This window comes from Notolepis coatsorum (assembly GCF_963971535.1).
Source record: "Notolepis coatsorum genome assembly, chromosome: 12".
NCBI classification, from domain to species: Eukaryota; Metazoa; Chordata; class Actinopteri; order Aulopiformes; family Paralepididae; genus Notolepis; species Notolepis coatsorum.
This window is the reverse complement of record NC_140176.1, coordinates 30,119,817-30,139,947: the sequence shown is the minus strand read 5'-3', so window position 1 is coordinate 30,139,947 and position 20,131 is coordinate 30,119,817. Positions and strand designations below refer to the sequence as shown.

The following is a 20,131-nucleotide window of genomic DNA, read 5'->3' as shown; positions in this document are numbered from 1 at the left end:
TGCTGTCGCATACCTGACCCCTGCTGTCGCATACCTGACCCCTGCTGTCGCATACCTGACCCCTGCTGTCGCATACCTGACCCCTGCTGTCGCATACCTGACCCCTGCTGTCGCATACCTGACCCCTGCTGTCACATACCTGACCCCTGCTGTCACATACCTGACCCCTGCTGTCACATACCTGACCCCTGCTGTCGCATACCTGACCCCTGCTGTCGCATACCTGACCCCTGCTGTCGCATACCTGACCCTGCTGTCGCATACCTGACCCCTGCTGTCGCATACCTGACCCCTGCTGTCGCATACCTGACCCCTGCTGTCGCATACCTGACCCCTGCTGTCGCATACCTGACCCCTGCTGTCGCATACCTGACCCCTGCTGTCGCATACCTGACCCCTGCTGTCGCATACCTGACCCCTGCTGTCGCATACCTGACCCCTGCTGTCGCATACCTGACCCCTGCTGTCGCATACCTGACCCCTGCTGTCGCATACCTGACCCCTGCTGTCGCATACCTGACCCCTGCTGTCTCATACCTGACCCCTGCTGTCTCATACCTGACCCCTACTGTCACATACCTGACCCCTACTGTCACATCTCCTCCTTCAGGGCATTGTCCGTGCCATCAAAGACTACCAGGGTCCTCTGAAGGAGCACGAGGTCACCATCTTCGTACGGCGCGGTGGCCCCAACTACCAGGAGGGCCTGAGGGTCATGGGGGAAGTCGGTGAGCAGAGAGTTGACTGCTCTTAATGAGCCTCGGGAGTGTTTTGTAGTCCATAGTTCAGACTAGGGCTGAACGATTAATCGATTTTAAATCGAAATTGCGATTTGGAATGATGCAATTAGCAAATCGCAAAATAAGAAAATATTGCAATACATTTTAATTTTTTTTTATTATTTATTTAACCAGGAAGTTTGGGAGAGGGAGGTAAGGGGTTTTAGATTGTGTGTTGTGAAATTTAGACTTCAGAGAGGGAGAGTAAAGTACAGAAAAAAAGGTACCGTTGGGTACCGGTATCGATTCCCAGGTAAAAATAAACATTTTCAAGCTCGGTGTCCCGAAAATACCCACCGCGTAGGTCAGATGCAAGCTGCATTTTACAATAAACCTCTGTGGGGCTGCTTAATATTTTATATTATTATAATCGCAAATTTTATCGCAATCGCAATATCTGTCAGAAAAATCGCAATTCGATTATTTCACAAAATCGTGCAACCCTAGTTTCAGACGTGTATGACTGCTTATGTCACAGTCCATGATATATGAACTTGTCTTATTCAGGGATGCAAACTTGTCACCTTTTGGCGAAATTCGTCGTTTTGAATTTTTTCTTTGGGAGGGTCATGTTTGTTACTGAGGATTTCTGTCATTTGGTGAGAGCTTCACGTGGCGCTGCGTCTGTCCATCTACATCAGTCTTTAATTAGTATCCATTTGTTTGACAGACGGTTCACATTATGTTCTAATTTAGAAATGAACCAGTAATACCCTCTACCACTTTTCTATCCGTTCATTGATCACTGTAGCGGCAGCCTTATTTAGTGCATCGCGCAAAAATATTGTTCCTGGTCTGGACTGGTCCTCAGCTCCTCTCCAGTCGAGCAGCAGGGTTTAATCCGAAATAACCGTCGCGTCTCTAGAGCAGGGGTCGGCAATCTAACATTAGCTGTCTAATGTTACAGGTGATAGCTGGTCTTTATTTACCAGGGTATGTTCTTTATGTTACAGGTGGTAGCTAGTAGCTACTAGCTAGCTGGTCTTTATTTACCAGGGTATGTTCTTTATGTTACAGGTGGTAGCTACTAGCTGGCTGGTCTTTATTTACCAGGGTATGTTCTTTATGTTACAGGTGGTAGCTACTAGCTGGCTGTTCTTTATTTACCAGGGTAGGTTCTTTATGTTACAGGTGGTAGCTACTAGCTGTCTGGTCTTTATTTACCAGGGTATGTTCTTTATGTTACAGGTGGTAGCTAGCTGGCTGGTCTTTATTTACCAGGGTAGGATCTTTGTTACAGGTAGTAGCTGGTAAGGCTGTCCCTGAAGCCTGTTTTTGGGATTCGAACTTCGTCAGGGTTTTTCTAACGGACGTTTGAACCTTCGTTTTGAATAAAAAAAAGAAAATACATTTCTTTATTTTATTTTATAAATATCCTCAAACTAAATCCTCAATTTGAATAAAGTGATTAATCTGATTAAATGAGTATTTAAAAAATATATATATCTTTTTCCTCTTTTTTTCCCGTTTTTCTCCCATCCCAATGTTAGTCGTTATGTCAATTCCCAATCCCCTTCCTGGTCGTTGCGCACTCTACCCCCTACCGTCGGTCCGGGAGGGCGGAGACTATCGCATGCTTCCTCCGACACATGTGTACCCAGCCCACCACTTCTTTTCACCTGGCAGCACGGACTCTCACTGGGAGAGTGTAACATGTGGAAGGTCACACTACCTCTCTTAGATCTGTCCCTTGCTGTGCGGGCGCCCCGACCAAACTGTAGGAGTCGCTGTTTTACAACGACCAGGACCCACCCTCTAACACTGCCAATTGTGTTAGTTTGGACGGTCGGCCAACCCGGAAGCACCACAGCTGGATTCGATCCCACTATCTCTGCGGTTGTAGACAGACGCTTAGTCCGCTGCACTACCCGGCCGCAGAGTCTTTTTTATTTATTTTTTATTAAATCAACTTTCTTTAATGAATATAACTAATCAGTTTTTAATACTATAATATTAGTGTAGCCTAATCTCTATCTGCAACTATGAAGAAAAACCCCATTGGTTTAAACAGAATGAATAGTTCAATCAATTTGAATGTTGATTTTGAATGCCAACATAAAGAACGAAGGTCAGAACGTTCTAACGTTTGGGCTCAGCCCTAGTAGCTGGCTGGTCTTTATTCACCAGGGTAGGTTCGCTGAGCATGGATGCCCCTTTTCAGGAACACCCGGCTTCAAGTTTCAAGTTTCTTTAATAGTTGTCAATGTCATACAGAAGTACAGAATACTTTCATACAAAATGCTTCTTACAGAGACTGTGCTAGACAAGATAGTATCAAATAACATAGTATAGCATGTCATTTAGAATTAGAAAATGAGGTCACAGTGTTCAGTATAGACATATGTACAATGTTCGATGCAGAATAGACGTAACTGAGTTACCATATAATATACAATACTATGCAGTGTACTAATGTACAGTACTATATAGTGCAAAGCAGAAATGGGATGAGGTACAATTTAGGTACAATTTACAGTAAGGTGTACGAGTTGTAGTGCAATCCTTCATCAATAAATATAAAGTGTGGGGAGTGGGTGCTACAGTGTGTTTGTTTAAAGTGAGTGTGTGCTATAAAGTGTGTGGAGTGGGTGCTACAGTGTGTTTGTTTAAAGTGAGTGTGTGCGTGTGGATGTGTGTGCTATGTGCGTTTGATGGTTGTTGTTGTGTAGTGTTCATTGTTCGTTTAGCAGACTCTACATACATTCACACATGGGAGCTGCCCAGTACAACCACAGTCTGATACTGTTGACCACTAGGAGCTGCCCAGTACAACCACAATCCCAGTACAACCCCTCCAAATTCCTCAGAGACTCAGCAGCCGCCATCACACCAATCATCACACACATAATAAACCTCTCCATAAAACAGGGACACGTCCCCAAGGACTTCAAAATTGCGAGGGTGACCCCTCTGCACAAAAAGGGCAGCAAATTAGACCCAGGCAACTACCGCCCTGTTTCTATTCTCACCTCCATCTCGAAAGTCATGGAAAAAATAGTCTACGAACAGGTCGAAAAGTACCTAGCGGAAAAAAATCTAATCTACGAATTCCAATCTGGCTTCAGAACATCCCACTCCACTGACACATGCCTTCTCTATTTGAATGACCACATCAAACAAGAGGTGGACGCAGGCAAATACTGCGGCATGGTCATGCTGGACCTACAAAAGGCCTTTGACACGGTCAATCACTCCATTCTGATTGACAAGCTAAAAGCAATTGGTTTTGATAGTCTATCAGTGAGCTGGATGCAATCCTACCTTGAGGGGAGGGAACAGATGGTGGAGGTAAACGGTACCCTATCCCCCCCCCTCACAGTGAGCTGTGGTGTTCCACAAGGAAGCATACTAGGACCGCTACTGTTCCTAATTTATGCAAATGACATGTCGTCAGCTTGTGACTGCAACTTGTTCCTGTTTGCGGACGACTCAGCCCTGCTGGTCTCTGACAAGAACAAGTTACAGGTTGAAAAAACCCTCAGCTCGGAACTAGGCAGAATCTGCATATGGCTCGCTGATAACAAACTATCATTACACATGGGCAAAACAGAGTCCATTCTCTTCGGTTCAAATAACAAACTCAGCAAGACCGACGGCTTCTCAGTTACAGTGGGTGACAATATTGTCACAAGGAAAGATGAAATTACCTACCTGGGGTCCATCCTAGAGGCTAATCTCTCCTGTGACAAAATGGCATCCAATGTAATAAAAAAAGTCAACCAACGAACTCGATTCTTGTACCGGATCTCCTCTCTGGTAAACAAGAACACCCTGAAGACTCTGGCAGGAGCACTCATTCAGGGGTACTACGACTATGCTTGCACCTCATGGTACCAAAGCACCTCAAAGGCGCTAAAAACAAAATTACAAACATCTCAAAACAAACTGGTCAGACTACTGCTTGACCTTACTCCTAGAACCCACCTCACCCCTGCCCACTTCGACAACCTAGGATGGCTTAGAGTAGACGACAGAGTACAACAACTTGCAATGGGCCTGGTCTACAAGATACACTACACGACCAAGGTACCCATGTACATGTCAAAATACTTCCCAAAGGTCAGTGAATACCACGATCACAACACCAGAGGGAGCTCCACAAATCATGTTAAACCCAGATTCGGCTCAAATAAGGGACTAAACACGTTTCGCAATTATGCCACATCAATGTGGAACGCCCTACCCAAAGCTGTAAAGGAATGTGGATCACTACCCACTTTCAAAACCTCTCTCAAGGGACACCTACGGGAGACTGCAATTCAACACTGGCCCCTGTAAATATCCTAACCCAATCATTCCAACCCCCTCCAATGTACAGTCATTTACCTAGTATGGTTTTGTCAATAGTTCAATGTACAATTGTGTTTGTTTGTACAGTGTCTCCTCCCCCCCCCCCCTCAATGTACAGTGTTACTTGTTTATACAGTGTGCCCCCCGCCCCCCCCCCCCCCCCAACCACCTCCAATGTAAATTACCCAGTATGGTTGTCAATATCCCAATGTACCCAACCCCCCCCACCCAACCTCCTCCAATGTACAGTTTCTACGTCAAATGTATATACTCCCTTTTCTTGACTCCTTCTGTATCACAAACAGTACTGTATTTGCAAATCTGGTATGTCATAAATGTATAGATGTAGCAGTACTGACTATCTGTATGTCATGTATGTCATATATGTCTATATGAATTGAAAATGGGGGACCCTGATGGAAACAAGACAAACATCTTTCTCAGGTCTGCATCCCCTTAACAATTGTATGTATTGAGCCGTACTGTATTGTACCCATTCTGCAATCTGTTAAATAAAGTTTTCATTCATTCATTCATGATACTGTTGACCACTAGGAGCTGCCCAGTACAACCACGGTCTGATGCTGTTGACCACTAGGAGCTGCCCAGTACAACCACGGTCTGATACTGTTGACCACTAGGAGCTGCCCAGTACAACCACAGTCTGACACTGTTGACCACTAGGAGTTGCCCAGTACAACCACAGTCTGACACTGTTGACCACTAGGAGCTGCCCAGTACAACCACAGTATTGACACTGTTGACCACTAGGAGCTGCCCAGTACAACCACAGTCTGACTGTTGACCACTGAGCAGTTGGGGGTTTAGTGCCTTGTTAAAGGGAGAGGGTAAAGGGTTCTTGCCTGTTCTGTGGAACCAGTGACCTTCTGGTCACAAGGCCTTTTAGACCACCGCCCCCAAACAGACGAGCAAGATGGTGGAACATTATGATCGTTATTGTGTATAAACTGCTCATTTAATTGATACTTTGAAGTCTTGATTATCTATTTTCTGGCAGTGGATGTTCACAAGTATTGATTGGAGTGTTTAGACCAGGGGTGTCTACAGATGATTTTGCAGGCTGGACACATAATAATCACTCGTCGTTTAAAAAAAATTATTTATGCGGCTAGGTGGTGCAGTGGGCAAGGCACTCACCACCAATGCTGGAGACGCTGGGTTCGAGCCCAGCTCTCCACATTGTTTTCAGTTTGGCTGGTCGTCCGTACTAATACAATTGGCAGTATTAGGGGGAGGGAAAACTGAGGGGTGGGGATCGGACGTTGTGGACAGCGACTCCTACTGGTCGGTTGGTGCGCCTGCGCAGTAGAATCGAGAAGCGATGGGGGTGGCGCCCCTCCAAAGCGCACACCCCTGACGCTGAAAGATCGCGCCGTGCAGGTGAAAAGATGCGATGGCTGCTACCTCGAGTATCGGAGGGGACTTGTGCTATGTATGGCTTCGTCCACATTGCAGCCGGCTTGTGGGAGGCAAGAAACGGCGTTCGAGACAGGGGAGGGTTCAATTGGACGATACGAAATTGGGATGGGAGAAAAATAGAAAATGGGAGAAAAAGTGGATAAAAAAAACTAAAACAAAAAAAATATATTTATCATTCCATTTGGGCTGTGGGGGGTGCTTAATGTCTGAAGGAGTCGACTGAAGGCTTCTTGTCCTCAGCGAACGCATGCAATTGGTCCACTGATGGATACATCTTGATATTTGTCTAGTGTGTTCATTGGACAGGTGAAATCCTCTTTCTGTGCCCGTTTTCTTAGGCAGTTAGCCTCGCTCATATGCTCTCATTGCTTTTGAAAAGAATGATCTATGATTTAAAAAAAATTGCATTAGACTAAGAGGTCGGCTCCTTCGATTGATTAGTCGAGGTCAGCCCTAGTTTATACCAGATTATTATGTTGTGTTCTGCTCCCCTCCCAGAGGATGGTCTTATCTAGCTCTGTAACTGAGCCATTGGAGTGCATTTGTTCCCTTTCTCCAGGAAAGACCACAGGGATCCCCATCCATGTGTTCGGTACAGAGACCCACATGACGGCCATCGTGGGAATGGCCATGGGCCGCCGGCCCATCCCCAACCAGCCCCCCATGGCTGCGCACACCGCCAACTTCCTGCTCAACTCCAGCAACAATGCAGTGGTACGTTCCACCGGTTAGAGGAACAGGCTTAACTCCAGCAACAACACAGTGGTACGTTCCACCGGTTAGAGGAACAGGCTTAACTCCAGCAACAACACAGTGGTACGTTCCACCGGTTAGAGGAACAGGCTTAACTCCAGCAACAACGCAGTGGTACGTCCCACCGGTTAGAGCAGGGGTTGGCAACCTGCGGCCTCGAGGCCGCATGCGGCTCTTTAGCCAATCAGCTGCGGCTCCCTGGCACACAATTTTTTTCTTTTCTTTTTTTTTTCTTTCTTATTTTGGAGATCGATGTCATACTGTGCCACTGAAATGAAAAAATATTTCATCAACTAAGATATTTAGTCAACAAAAGGCTTGCCTGTATGCCTGATATGTGGTGCGAAATTTGCAAACAACGAAAAATTTACTTTTTATTTTATAGATTTTCCACAAATAAGGGAAGGACTCTAAGACCATGGTCCCTTTAGATCGATAGTCCGTTTGGTTTGTACAGGTATGAACGCAAACCGAACTATAATGAGGACCAAACAACCGAACCATGGTCCTCTTGAAAAGTTGGGACTCGGTTCGTTTCAAAGTGGACCATGGTTCGTTTGCTGTTGGTGTGAACGCGATCTAACTTTATAGAGTATCTAATCTAGAGCAAATGAGTGACAAGTGCCTAGTGGCAGCGGCGGTCGCGCGACCCAACTTGACAGCGCCAAGTGACGGCTTGCGCGCGACCCAACTCAAATGAATGACAGGCGCGTGGACAGTCTCTCTCTCTCTCTCTCTCTCTCTCTCTCTCTCTCTGCCTCTCTCTCTCTCGGCCTCTCTCTCTCTGCCTCTCTCTCTCTGCCTCTCTCTCTCCGCGTGCGGACAGTCTCTCTCTCTCTGCCTCTCTCTCTTCCTCTCTCTGCCTCTCTAGACTAGCGCCGCGTGCGGACAGTCTCTCTTCCTCTCTCTGTCTCTCTAGACTGGCGCCGCGTGCGGACAGTCTCTCTCTCTCTCTCTCTCTCTCTACTCTCTAGTCGACTTGCGCTACGCTCGTAATGACAGTATCTCTCTGCTTTATCACAAGAGACGCTGTCGGCAACTGTTTACGTTTGTGAGCGCTAGTCCAATAGATGAACGACTTGGCGACAGCATGTCCTTTGTTTACAAATTAGATCCGCACCAAACAGGGTAGTGTGAACGCAGACCAAAATCAAACAATGTATCATTTTCACATTTGGTCCACCAGAAAGTCCGGACTGTGGACTATCCCCGGACTTTCATGTGTGAACACACCCTAATAGAGCTGCATAGTTCAGGGTTTTATTTCAAAGTAGAGTCTACAGATGCCAGTGTTTTTTCTCCTTTTCTGTGTTTTATTTCAAAGTAGGTCTACACATGGTAGTCTTTTTTCAAAGTAGACTACTTTTTATTTTATAAATGTTCCACAAATAAGGGAAGGACTCAAATATACCTGAATAGTTCAGGGTTTTATTTCAAAGTCGGTACAGACACCAGTGTTTTGTCTCCTCTTCTGTGTTTTATTTAAAAATAGGTCTAAACAGCCAGTATTTTTTCTCCTCTTTATAAGAGTTTGAGGTTTTCCTTTGTTATAACAGGTAAAAACAGCAATAAAAAGTCAAAAAAAATATTTTTGTTGCTTTATAATCACATTAATGCAACAAACTGTGCTATAAGTATAAAGTATAATAAATCGCAAATTACTTTGGGTATGCAATTGTCAGGCATTTTATGCTAAATGTGGGGTATGCTTGGGGATATATAAAACGTTATACACTGTTATCTTCATTTTAAGGGTAAATAGGTTGTGCGGCTCCCTGAGCATTTTATTTTGTGGGATGGGGGAAAAGTGGCTCTTTTGATAGTAAAGGTTGCTGACCCCTGGGTTAGAGGAACAGGCTTAACTCCAGCAACAACACAGTGGTACGTCCCACCGGTTAGAGGAACAGGCTTAACTCCAGCTACAACACAGTGGTACGTCCCACCGGTTAGAGGAACAGGCTTAACTCCAGCAACAACACAGTGGTACGTCCCACCGGTTAGAGGAACAGGCTTAACTCCAGCAACAACACAGTGGTAAGTCCCACTGGTTAGAGGAACAGGCTTAACTCCAGCAACAAGTACAACACAGTGGTACGTCCCACCGGTTAGAGAAATGGGTTTCTGACTGCAGGTTGACTGCTCAAATCCCCGGACCAGCAGGGAATTCTGATTTTGGAGATTATGCTACTTGTTTAGTCCTCCTAAGACATGATTATAGTAGGGCTGGGCGATATAACGATAATTATCGCGATATATTTTAATAATCGATATCTGACAAATAAAAAATCGAAAAAATAAATATATATTTCTTTTCTTTTTTTATCCACTTTTTCTCCCATTTTTCTATATTTTCTCCCATCCCAATTTCGTATCATCCAATTCAACCCTCCCCTGTCACGAACGCTGTTTCTTGCCTCCCACAAGCCGGCTGCAATGTGGACTAAGTCATACATAGCACAAGTCCCCTCCGGTACTTGAGGTAACAGCAGTCGCATCTTTTCACCTGCGCAGCTCGATCTCTCAGTGTCGAGGAGTAACGCGTGGGAGGCTCACGCTGCCCCCGACACTTCCTGATTCTACTGCGCAGGCGCACCAACCGACTTGTAGGAGTCGCTTGTTCACAACGTTCGATCCCCACCCTTCAGTTTTCCCTCCCCGTAATACGGCCAATGTGTATTACTGCGGACGACCAGCTAAACTGAAAACAATGTGGAGAGCTGGATTCGAACACGCGAATCCTAGCGTCTCCACACTGGTGGCGAGTGCCTTGCCCACTACACCACCTAGCCGCCCCTAAATATATATTTCTTTGTGTGACCTGTAACAGGGCAGTTTTAAAACCAGAGACAATGGACAGACTTGTCTTTCTTGCCTGCAACTTAAAGTAATGGCTTTGCTTGTCCAAATGACAATACTGACCAAATTGAGATTTATTTTTCTCTTGTCCATTTATTTTGTTTTGATTTCTAATTTAAAATACAGTTTGAAACCGTCTGTACACAGTAGGCTATGTGTGCTAGCAGAGCTAGACTCCAGTCACGAGTCACGGTACACATGTGCAGTGGTTTGTCCACCAAAAAAGCGCCAAAAGATGGAAAAGAAACTAGCAGAGCCAGAACTGTTCAACTCCCCTGGAGCCACAGCCAGCAGAGAAGGCCGTTTACTTTCGCTTTCAAACCAGCTGCAGCCTGAGAACTGGAGTGTGAGGGGATGTAACACTAAAGATGGCGGCAACGACAAAGAATTGCTGCAAAATAAACATACATCTGTTGTTTAGAAATCTGTTTTTTTTATACTTATAACAATATCGATAATATCGAATATCGAGTGATATGATATTGTTATCGATATCGTGATATCATTTTTGGCCATATCGCCCAGCCCTAGATTATAGAAGTATTACACTTCGTAGTGTTGCTCTGGGTCTGACCTGTATTTACATTATGTAAATCTCTCTCTCATGCATAGTTCAAGTTCAAGTTCTTTAATAGTTGTCGTACAGAATACTTTCATACAAAATGCTTCTTACTGTTACGCTCCAGAGACTGTGCTAGACAAGATGGTATCAAATAACATAATAACATAATATAGCATGAATTTAGAAGAAGAAAATGAGGTCACAGTGTTCGGTATAGACATATGTACAATGTTCTGAGTTACCATATAATATACAATACACAATACTATGCAGTGTACTAATGTACAGTACTATCTAGTGCAAAGCAGAAATGGGATGAGGTACAATTTTAGGTACAATTTACAGTAAGGTGTACGAGTTGTAGTGCAATCCTTCATCCATAAATATAAAGTGTGGGGAGTGGGTGCTACAGTGTGTTTGTTTAAAGTGGGTGTGTGCTATAAAGTGTGTGGAGTGGGTGCTACAGTGTGTTTGTTTAAAGTGAGTGTGTGCGTGTGGATGTGTGTGCTATGTGCGTTTGGTGGTTGTTGTTGTGTAGTGTTCATTCATTGTTCGTTTAGCAGCCTGATGGCCTGGGGATAGAAGCTACTTCTGAGTCTTTCTGTGCTCGCCTTGAGACTCCTGTATCGCTTGCCTGACCGCAGCAGTTCGAAGAGGCAGTTGTTCGGGTGACTGGAGTCTTTAATGATTCTCTTAGCCTTGCCCTTGCAACGCTTGTAGTAAATGTTCTGGAGGGTGGGGAGCCCCCCTCCAATTGTGCGTTCGGCTGAACGTGTCACTCTTTGTAGTCTGCTTTGGTCTTTTGCAGTGCTATTCCCAAACCAGGAGGTGATGTTGCCGGTCAAGATGCTCTCTATTGTACATGAGTAGAAGTTCTTAAGGATCTTCTGGCTGACTTGGAACTTCCTTAGGCGCCTGAGGAAGTAGAGGCGTTGTCGTGCCTTCTTCACCACACTGTTAATGTGTGTGGTCCATGTCAAGTCCTCGGATATGTAGGCTCCGAGGTACTTGAAGCTGTTGACTCTCTCAACCGGTGCCCCGTCGATGCTGAGGGGGCTGTAGTCCTTGACCCCCGACCTCCTGAAGTCCACAATCATCTCCTTTGTTTTGCTGACGTTCAGGGAGAGGCTGTTTTCCTGGCACCATCCCGCCAGGACCTTGACCTCTTCCAGGTAGGCCCTCTCGTTGTTGGCAGAGATCAGGCCCACCACCACTGTGTCGTCAGCAAATTTGACGATTGTATTGCTACTCCGCTGAGCCACACAGTCGTGTGTGTACAGGGAGTAGAGGAGGGGACTCAGAACACAGCCCTGGGGGGCCCCTATGTTGAGGGTGATGGATGAGGAGGTGCAGTTGCCTGCTCTCACCACCTGGGGTCTGCCAGTCAGGAAGTCCAAGACCCACTGGCAGAGGTCATAGCCCAAGCCCAGGTCCCTGAGCTTGGCTATGAGTATGGAGGGGACTATGGTATTGAATGCCGAGCTGTAGTCGATGAATAGCATTCTCACATAGTTCCCCTGCCTCTTGTCCAGGTGTGATGCTGCTGTGTGCAGCACATGGGATATGGCGTCCTCCGTGGACCTGTTGGGGCGGTATGCAAATTGCAGGGGGTCCATGTTGATGGGGAGGGAGGAGCAGATGTAGCCCTTTACTAGCTTCTCAAAGCACTTCATGGCTATGGAGGTGAGAGCTACAGGGCGGTAGTCGTTGAGGCAAGCAGGCTTGGATTTTTTGGGTACAGGGATAATAGTGGACTTCTTCAGGCAGGTGGGGATGACAGCCTGTTCTAAGGACAGGTTAAATATGTCAGTGAATACTGGGGCCAGTTGGTCGGCACAGACTTTTAGGACGCGGCCGGGGATGCCGTCCGGACCTGCTGCCTTCCTGATATTCACTTTTTTAAAGGTCCGCCTCACCTCATGCTCTGTTACCCTGAACACTGCGCCTCCATCAGCAGCCGACCCCCCCCCCCCCATTGCCGAGGCTTGTGAGCTGGTGTTGTTATTACCAGCATCAAACCTCGCATAGAAGGTATTGAGGTCGTTTGCTAAGGAGATGTCACTGTTCAGTTTGAGGGAGGCGCCTTTGTAGTCTGTCATCGTTTTGAGCCCCTGCCACATAGCTCTAGAGTCAGCTTGTTCAAACTGGAGTTCAATTTTATCCCTGTAGCGCCGTTTGGCCTCTGACACTGTCCTCCTTACGTTGTGTCGCGCCACCTTGTGGTCATTCATGTTGCCTGCCACTAGGCCGTCATTGTATGCTTTGGTGCGCTCTCTCAGAGCTTCACGGACGGATTTGTCTACCCAGGGTTTTTGATTTGGGTAAACTTTCATTTTGGTAGTGGGGATTGTTTCTTTCACCCTAGTACAGACATAGTCCAGCACTGTCTCCGTGTAGGCATTAATGTTATCTGTGTCGCGGAACACAATCCAGTCTGTGTGGTGAAACACTGACCGGATCGTCTCTTCTGACGTCAGATCCCATTTCTGCACCTCTCGCGAGACTACGGGAGTACTTTTAATTCTCTGTCTGTACTTTGGTGAAAGGAAAATGGATGCGTGATCTGACTTGCCAAAGCCACTATCAGAATGAGCCTTGTAGCCACCTTTAAATTGCGTGTAACAGTGATCTAGGATGTTACCGCCTCTGGTGTTGCAAGTCACATGCTGATAGAAGTCAGGCAATACTTTTCTCAGATTGGCGCTATTGAAATCTGTACATTATTTTTTGTTTTTCTTGTTCCAGACTCCAGCTGCCACAAGAACGGCATCGTTCTCTGAAACCAGGGCCACCAATGATGCCACCCCAGCCAAGAAGCCTAAAGCAGGCCTCCCAGCAGGTAACTCAACACAATGACCTCTCACTGCTGCTAGTCAAAGATTTAATACACCTCTCACTGCTGCTCGTCAAATATTTAATACACCTCTCACTGCTGCTAGTCAAAGATTTAATACACCTCTCACTGCTGCTAGTCAAAGATTTAATACACCTCTCACTGCTGCTAGTTAAAGATGTAATACACCTCTCACTGCTGCTAGTTAAAGATGTAATACACCTCTCACTGCTGCTAGTTAAAGATTTAATACACCTCTCACTGCTGCTAGTCAAAGATTTAATACACCTCTCACTGCTGCTAGTTAAAGATTTAATACACCTCTCACTGCTGCTAGTCAAAGATTTAATACACCTCTCACTGCTGCTAGTTAAAGATTTAATACACCTCTCACTGCTGCTAGTCAAAGATTTAATACACCTCTCACTGCTGCTAGTTAAAGATGTAATACACCTCTCACTGCTGCTAGTCAAAGATTGAATACACCTGGGCGGCTGGGTGGCGCAGCGGTCTAAGCGCTCGTCACCAACGTGAGAGACACCGGTATTTAATCCGGCTGTCAGCGTTGCCTCCGGCTTGGGCCGGCCGTCATACTGACTCAATTGGCAGAGTCAGCGGGAGGGGAGTCGATGGGTGGTAATCTGGTCGTTGTAAACAGTGACTTCTACAGGTCGGTCAGGGCGCCTGCACAGCAAGGACAGGAGATGGCGAGGGTAGTGTGAGCCTCCCACACGTTACACCTCGCCAATGAGAGTCCGCGCTGGCAGGTGAAAAGATGTGGCTGGCTGACTCTGCATGTATCGGAGGGGACATGCGATAGATTCTTCAACCCTCTCTACGACCGACCAGTGGGGGGCACATGCGAGCAACGATCAAGACAGGGGAGGGGGGAATTGGCACGACTAAATTGGGATGGGAGAAAAACACAGAAAAAGGAGGAGAAAAAAGTCACACAAAAAAAGATGGAATACACCTCTCACTGCTGCTAGTCAAAGATTGAATACACCTCTCACTGCTGCTAGTCAAAAATTGAATACACCTCACTGCTGCTAGTCAAAGATGTAATACACCTCTCACTGCTGCTAGTTAAAGATGTAATACACCTCTCACTGCTGCTAGTTAAAGATGTAATACACCTCTCACTGCTGCTAGTTAAAGATGTAATACACCTCTCACTGCTGCTAGTCAAAGATGTAATACACCTCTCACTGCTGCTAGTTAAAGATGTAATACACCTCTCACTGCTGCTAGTCAAAGATGTAATACACCTCTCACTGCTGCTAGTTAAAGATGTAATACCCGATTTAAACCCTAACCCTGTCAACAGGAAAAGCAGTACAGTTTGCAACATTGACAGCTGTCTCCCAACAGTTAATTTAAAATACAGAGGGGATTGACTAGATCCTCCCACCTAATGGTCCATGACTATCAACCACACTATACATGCAAACATACATACATTTATTTACTCGTATTATTCTCCTTTTCGTTGTCTGCTTCTTCATTTCTGCTTGTTGCATTCTTTTTTCTTTCTGTCTTTCTCCCTCTCTGTCTCTATCTTTCTCCCCTCTGTCTCCGTCTCTTTTTCTGTGTCTCACTCTCTCTGTATCTCTCTCGCTCTCTGTCCCTCTCTTTCTTTCTCTCCATCTCTGCTGTTCTTCCCTGGTCTCTCTCATACTGGTATCTGTTAAGACTCTCTCCATTCTATACTGTGGCCCTTGAAGACTGTGGTCAGTGACTGTAAAGGTAAGTGGGATTGTGTGTTTCATCTCCCACGCGTAGCTCCGTCCCCTTTACCGGCCCGCCCCTCTTCCTTTTTAACCCCTTCACACCTCTAATATAACTGTGCGTGAAATTCAGATGGTTTCAAAAGAGAAACCAGGACAATGTTTACATTTTGCAGCAAAATGTAGACGTTACGCTCGCTGACAGTCAACCAAAAGAAAAGAAAACAATCCAAATAATTTTCCCTTTTTGAAAATTGTCGTTTGTAGTGACATTTTATTAGTCATTTTGCTTCAGACTGTTGAGAGGATGCAGTAGAGTAAAACCTGAAGGGCCTGGTGGTTTATATACATGTAGCATAGTGAAGCTATTAGAGGGCAGTGTGGTTTATATACATGTATCATAGTGAGGCTATAGGTAGAGGACTGGTTTATATACAGTACATGTATCATAGTGAAGCTATAGGTAGAGGACTGGTTTATATACATGTATCATAGTGAAGCTATAGGTAGAGGGCAGTGTGGTTTATATACATGTATCATAGTGAAGCTATAGGTAGAGGGCAGTGTGGTTTATATACATGTATCATAGTGAAGCTATAGGTAGAGGGCAGTGTGGTTTATATACATGTGTCATAGTGAAGCTATAGGTAGAGGGCAGTGTTTTGCGTGTGGTTTTGACCCCTGCATCTTGGCATCTACTCATGAATGATGAGATTATCTATCAAAGATCATTTAGTATCTCCGGCATGGTCGAGTGTGTGTGTGAATATGTTGTTAAAGCAAATCAGCCTCTGTTTACCTACATGCTGTTTATGTGTCCGTTCACTTTTCGGCTGTGAGTTGAGATGTAACTAACCAGACTAGTGATGCATCCGTTTGAGAATGAAGACGCATGTTGACACACATTCATACTAAATGAATAGGAACCGTTCCTTGACTAGCCGCTCTAAAGAGTCTAAACTAGAAAGGTTTCTCCATAGAGAATCGCCACAAGGCGATAGCCACACATTTCTTCTGTAGTAGTCTACATTTTAGGTAGGGCTTAAGTGTAGGGGGGGGCGGGGCAAACATAGACCAATAAAAGCAGATCTCCCCGCATAATTTCTCTTACACGCTATGGCCTTCAAAAGACGGTGATATTAGGTGGCCGGGTAGCGCAGCGGACTAAGCGTCTGCCTACCACCGCAGAGATACTGGTATCGAATCCAGCTGTCAGCGCCCAGCGGTGCCTCCGGCTTGGCCGGTCGTCATACTGACACAATTGTCAGCGGGAGGGAAGCCGGTGGGTGTTAATCTGGTCGTTGTAAACAGTGACTCCTACAGGTCGGTCAGGGCACCTGCACAGCGAGGAAGGGATCTCGGTGAGGTAGTGTGCCCTCCTCCCACGCGTTACACTCACCCAATGAGAGTCCTCGCTGCCAGGTGAAAAGAGGCTGCTGGCAGTCTCCTATGTATCGGAGGAAGCATGCGATAGACTTCAGTACTCCTTAGACCGGCAAGTAGGAGGCCAATGTGCGCAACGACCAGGAAGGGGAGGGGGGAATTGGCATAACAACTAAAATTGTGATGGGAGGAAAATACAAGAAAAATAGGAGGAGAAAAGTGGATACAAAAAAATAAAAGACAGTGATATTAACACTATCAGTGCCGGCCTTGTTTTCCTTTTTACCCCCTTGAATGCCATCATCCACTTCAATGTTAGTGTTAAAAACTCATAATCTATGTTTTAAATTATGGCTATGTGTCTAATCTGCCCGTCGCTTATCAATAACTTGTTTGCAGTCAACATTGTCGAAACGGATTGTTTTTTAATCGGTTCATATCCTTGTTATAGCATTTCGAAAAGCTATCGTTCTCTCGAAACGTACGGAAAATTGAAAGATTCCGCCATAAACGGCATTTATTGGAATATTCTCGAATACACTAGACGCGTTGTCATTTGTCGGCCTATTTATGAATAGTTTTCAAATAAACGCTAGATTATCGATAGTATGTGTACTTATGCACGCTATAGAAGCGGGCTGAAAAATCTATTCTCTCATTTCCTCAAGATCACACACACACACGGCACATGCTGATATCTCAGTGAATACAGCTCTGATTATCCTAAAACTGGTAACATAGACTCCTTACCTTAGATCAGATGTTCTCCAAAAAGATTATTCCAATTCCTGATCGCCATTCCAAATATCGATCGCGTTTATTGATTGATTATTGGCTGCTGTAAATATATATGCCACGCTGCTTTCCAACCCGCGATCACTTGCCTCCTAACGAATACAACAATTAAAATGGTAGTACAATCTTTAGTCTTGTCCCATCTTGACTACTGCCCAGCAATTTGGTCTAGCGCGTCAAAGCAAGAGCTTAGTAAACTCCAGCTCACTCAAAATAGAGCTGTCCGACTCACTCTTCACTGCTCTATAAGGAATAGTGTGGAGGGAATGCATGCTAGACTGTCGTGGATGAGGGTGGAGGAGAGACTAGCATGCAGTTTGATTAGGTTTTTAAAGAACATTTGTACCTTGGGTAAACCCACTCAATTGTATTCTATGCTTTTAATAATAATAATAATAATAATGACTTGGATTTATATAGCGCTCTTCATGGCACCCAGAGCGCTTCACAGAGTCCATTATTCGTTCATACACAGTCATACCGGTGGTGGTAAGCTACAATTGCAGCCAGAGCTGCCCTGAGGCAGACTCACGGAAGCGTGGCGAATAATCAACGCCTACGGCCCCTCCGACCACCACCAACATTCATTCACATGCATACACATTCATACGAGGCAAGTAGGTTAAGTGTCTTGCCCAAGGACACAACGGCAGTGGGATGGACATGGGCTTGAGCGGGATTCGAACCACCAACCCTTCGATCATTGGACGAATCCAATGATAGACATGACCATAATACCAGACATGCTTCAAGTAGTCGCTTCACCCTACCTCTGCCTAGAACCAACGCTCTAAAGAAAACTGCAATGTATAGAGCCATAACATACTGGAATAGGATCCCATTACATATTATACGGACGGAAAACAAGGACCGTTTAAAAAAGAAACTCAAAGGAGCCATAATCCGGAAGGAAATTAATATATGTCATGCATGAGTGTAGCTGCAGCCATGTTATCCAAAACTTCTTCTGATTACTTTGTGTGTTTTTTCTTTTCTTTTTAAAGGTATGGTGAAATTGATGTTTTAGTAACATTGATGAGCATTCTAAAAGCCATTCTTAAAAATATTCAATTTTAAAAACAATCTTAAATTGTATTTAACACTGTATTTTGTATTTTTTTGTTTTTTTGTTTTCCGTTTTTTTGCTTGCATGTAATTTTAGCCATCTTAATTGTTAGTTTCATTGTGTATTGTATGTTGAGTACTGGCTTTTAATCATTCTGTTTTGCAATAATTGTTTTTGTATGTTTTTTTTGTGTGGACCCCAGGAAGACTAGCTGGTTGCCATGGCACCAGCTAATGGGGATCCGTAATAAAATAAAATAAAATCATCAGACGGCTTGCCAGCACAGTGGAGCCAGTTACACAGGGATAGACGATAGGGGGCGGTATTTTCCCACCGGAGCTCCTAGAGGGTCTGCTGTACCAACGGGAGACTCGGTTGATGAAATATGAATTCAGATCGCTAATAAAAAAATCAAACGACATTTCACATCGTCGGCATTCAAAGTGTTAATGTCTGATGATCCATCATTATGTTTCATAGGGTTGAAAGTAAAACCATGTTAACCAATCAGGACTGAGGAGGAGCTATTATTCACATTTTAACATCATGTATTAAACACCCATTGAGAGCCGTGACGAACAACTTACTATGTAGCCTGAGTGCTCTGAAGGAGACTGGGTGAGACAGCAGAGTGAGACACAGCGGAGTGAGACACAGCAGAGTGAGACACAGCAGAGTGAGACACAGCAGAGTGAGACACAGCAGAGTGAGACACAGCGGAGTGAGACACAGCGGAGTGAGACACAGCAGAGTGAGACAGAGCAGAGTGAGACAGAGCAGAGTGAGACACAGCAGAGTGAGACACAGCAGAGTGAGGGCGGGACTCCCCAGGCGCTGTCCAATCCGTTTGCCTAAAAGGCGCGTGGAAGAACTTCAAGCCAATAGCATAGAAGGTGCTATAACCCATAGAGCGGGTTGTGTGACTCTTCCTCCAGAGATGTGATGTAATTAGACCTGTAACATTAGACCAGCAGATCTACAACATGCTCCCTACATTCTGCTCTGTGTGCCTGCTTTGTAAGCCGGAGCGTGCTGCCAAATAAAGACTAGTGGAAAAGCTTGTGTCTGTTCTTGTTTTGGAATACTAGCCAGTAGCCATGTGTCAGTGCGATTACCATGGTGGCTCTAAGACCACAGTAGTATAGTAATACTAGCTATGTGTCAGTGCGATTACCATGGTGGCTCTAAGACCACAGTAGTATAGTAATACTAGCTATGTGTCAGTGCGATTACCATGGTGGCTCTAAGACCACAGTAGTATAGTAATACTAGCTATGTGTCTGTGCGATTACCATGGTGGCTCTAAGACCACAGTAGTATAGTATTACTAGCTATGTGTCAGTGCGATTACCATGGAGGCTCTAAGACCACAGTAGTATAGTATTACTAGCTATGTGTCAGTGTGATTACCATGGTGGCTCTAAGACCACAGTAGTATAGTATTATACCAGGGTAGTATAGTTGTCATGCTTGATAGCAGCTATGCATGGTGTTCCCTCTCTTCCAGCTTGATTTGATTGATATTTAAAGTTCACTAAAAGCAGTGAACTAACACGATGTACTGATTGTTTTGTTCTTTTTTGTGCTTATTATGTCACTTTTTGTTTCCGTCCTGTGGCATAACAGAAGCACAAGCCTGGTCAGGCT

General features: G+C 45.1%; 1 protein-coding gene across 1 annotated transcript in view; it reads left to right on the top strand.

The window, feature by feature from the left end:
- LOC311238584 (ATP-citrate synthase-like) overlaps positions 1-20,131 on the top strand; it is an 81,903-nt gene that overhangs the window by 30,865 nt on the left and 30,907 nt on the right. Inside the window, exons 11-13 of the mRNA XM_084326693.1 lie at positions 611-728; positions 7,069-7,223; positions 13,426-13,519. Coding sequence (XP_084182819.1) covers positions 611-728; positions 7,069-7,223; positions 13,426-13,519 — 367 coding nt within the window. The remainder of the gene's footprint in view (positions 1-610; positions 729-7,068; positions 7,224-13,425; positions 13,520-20,131) is intronic.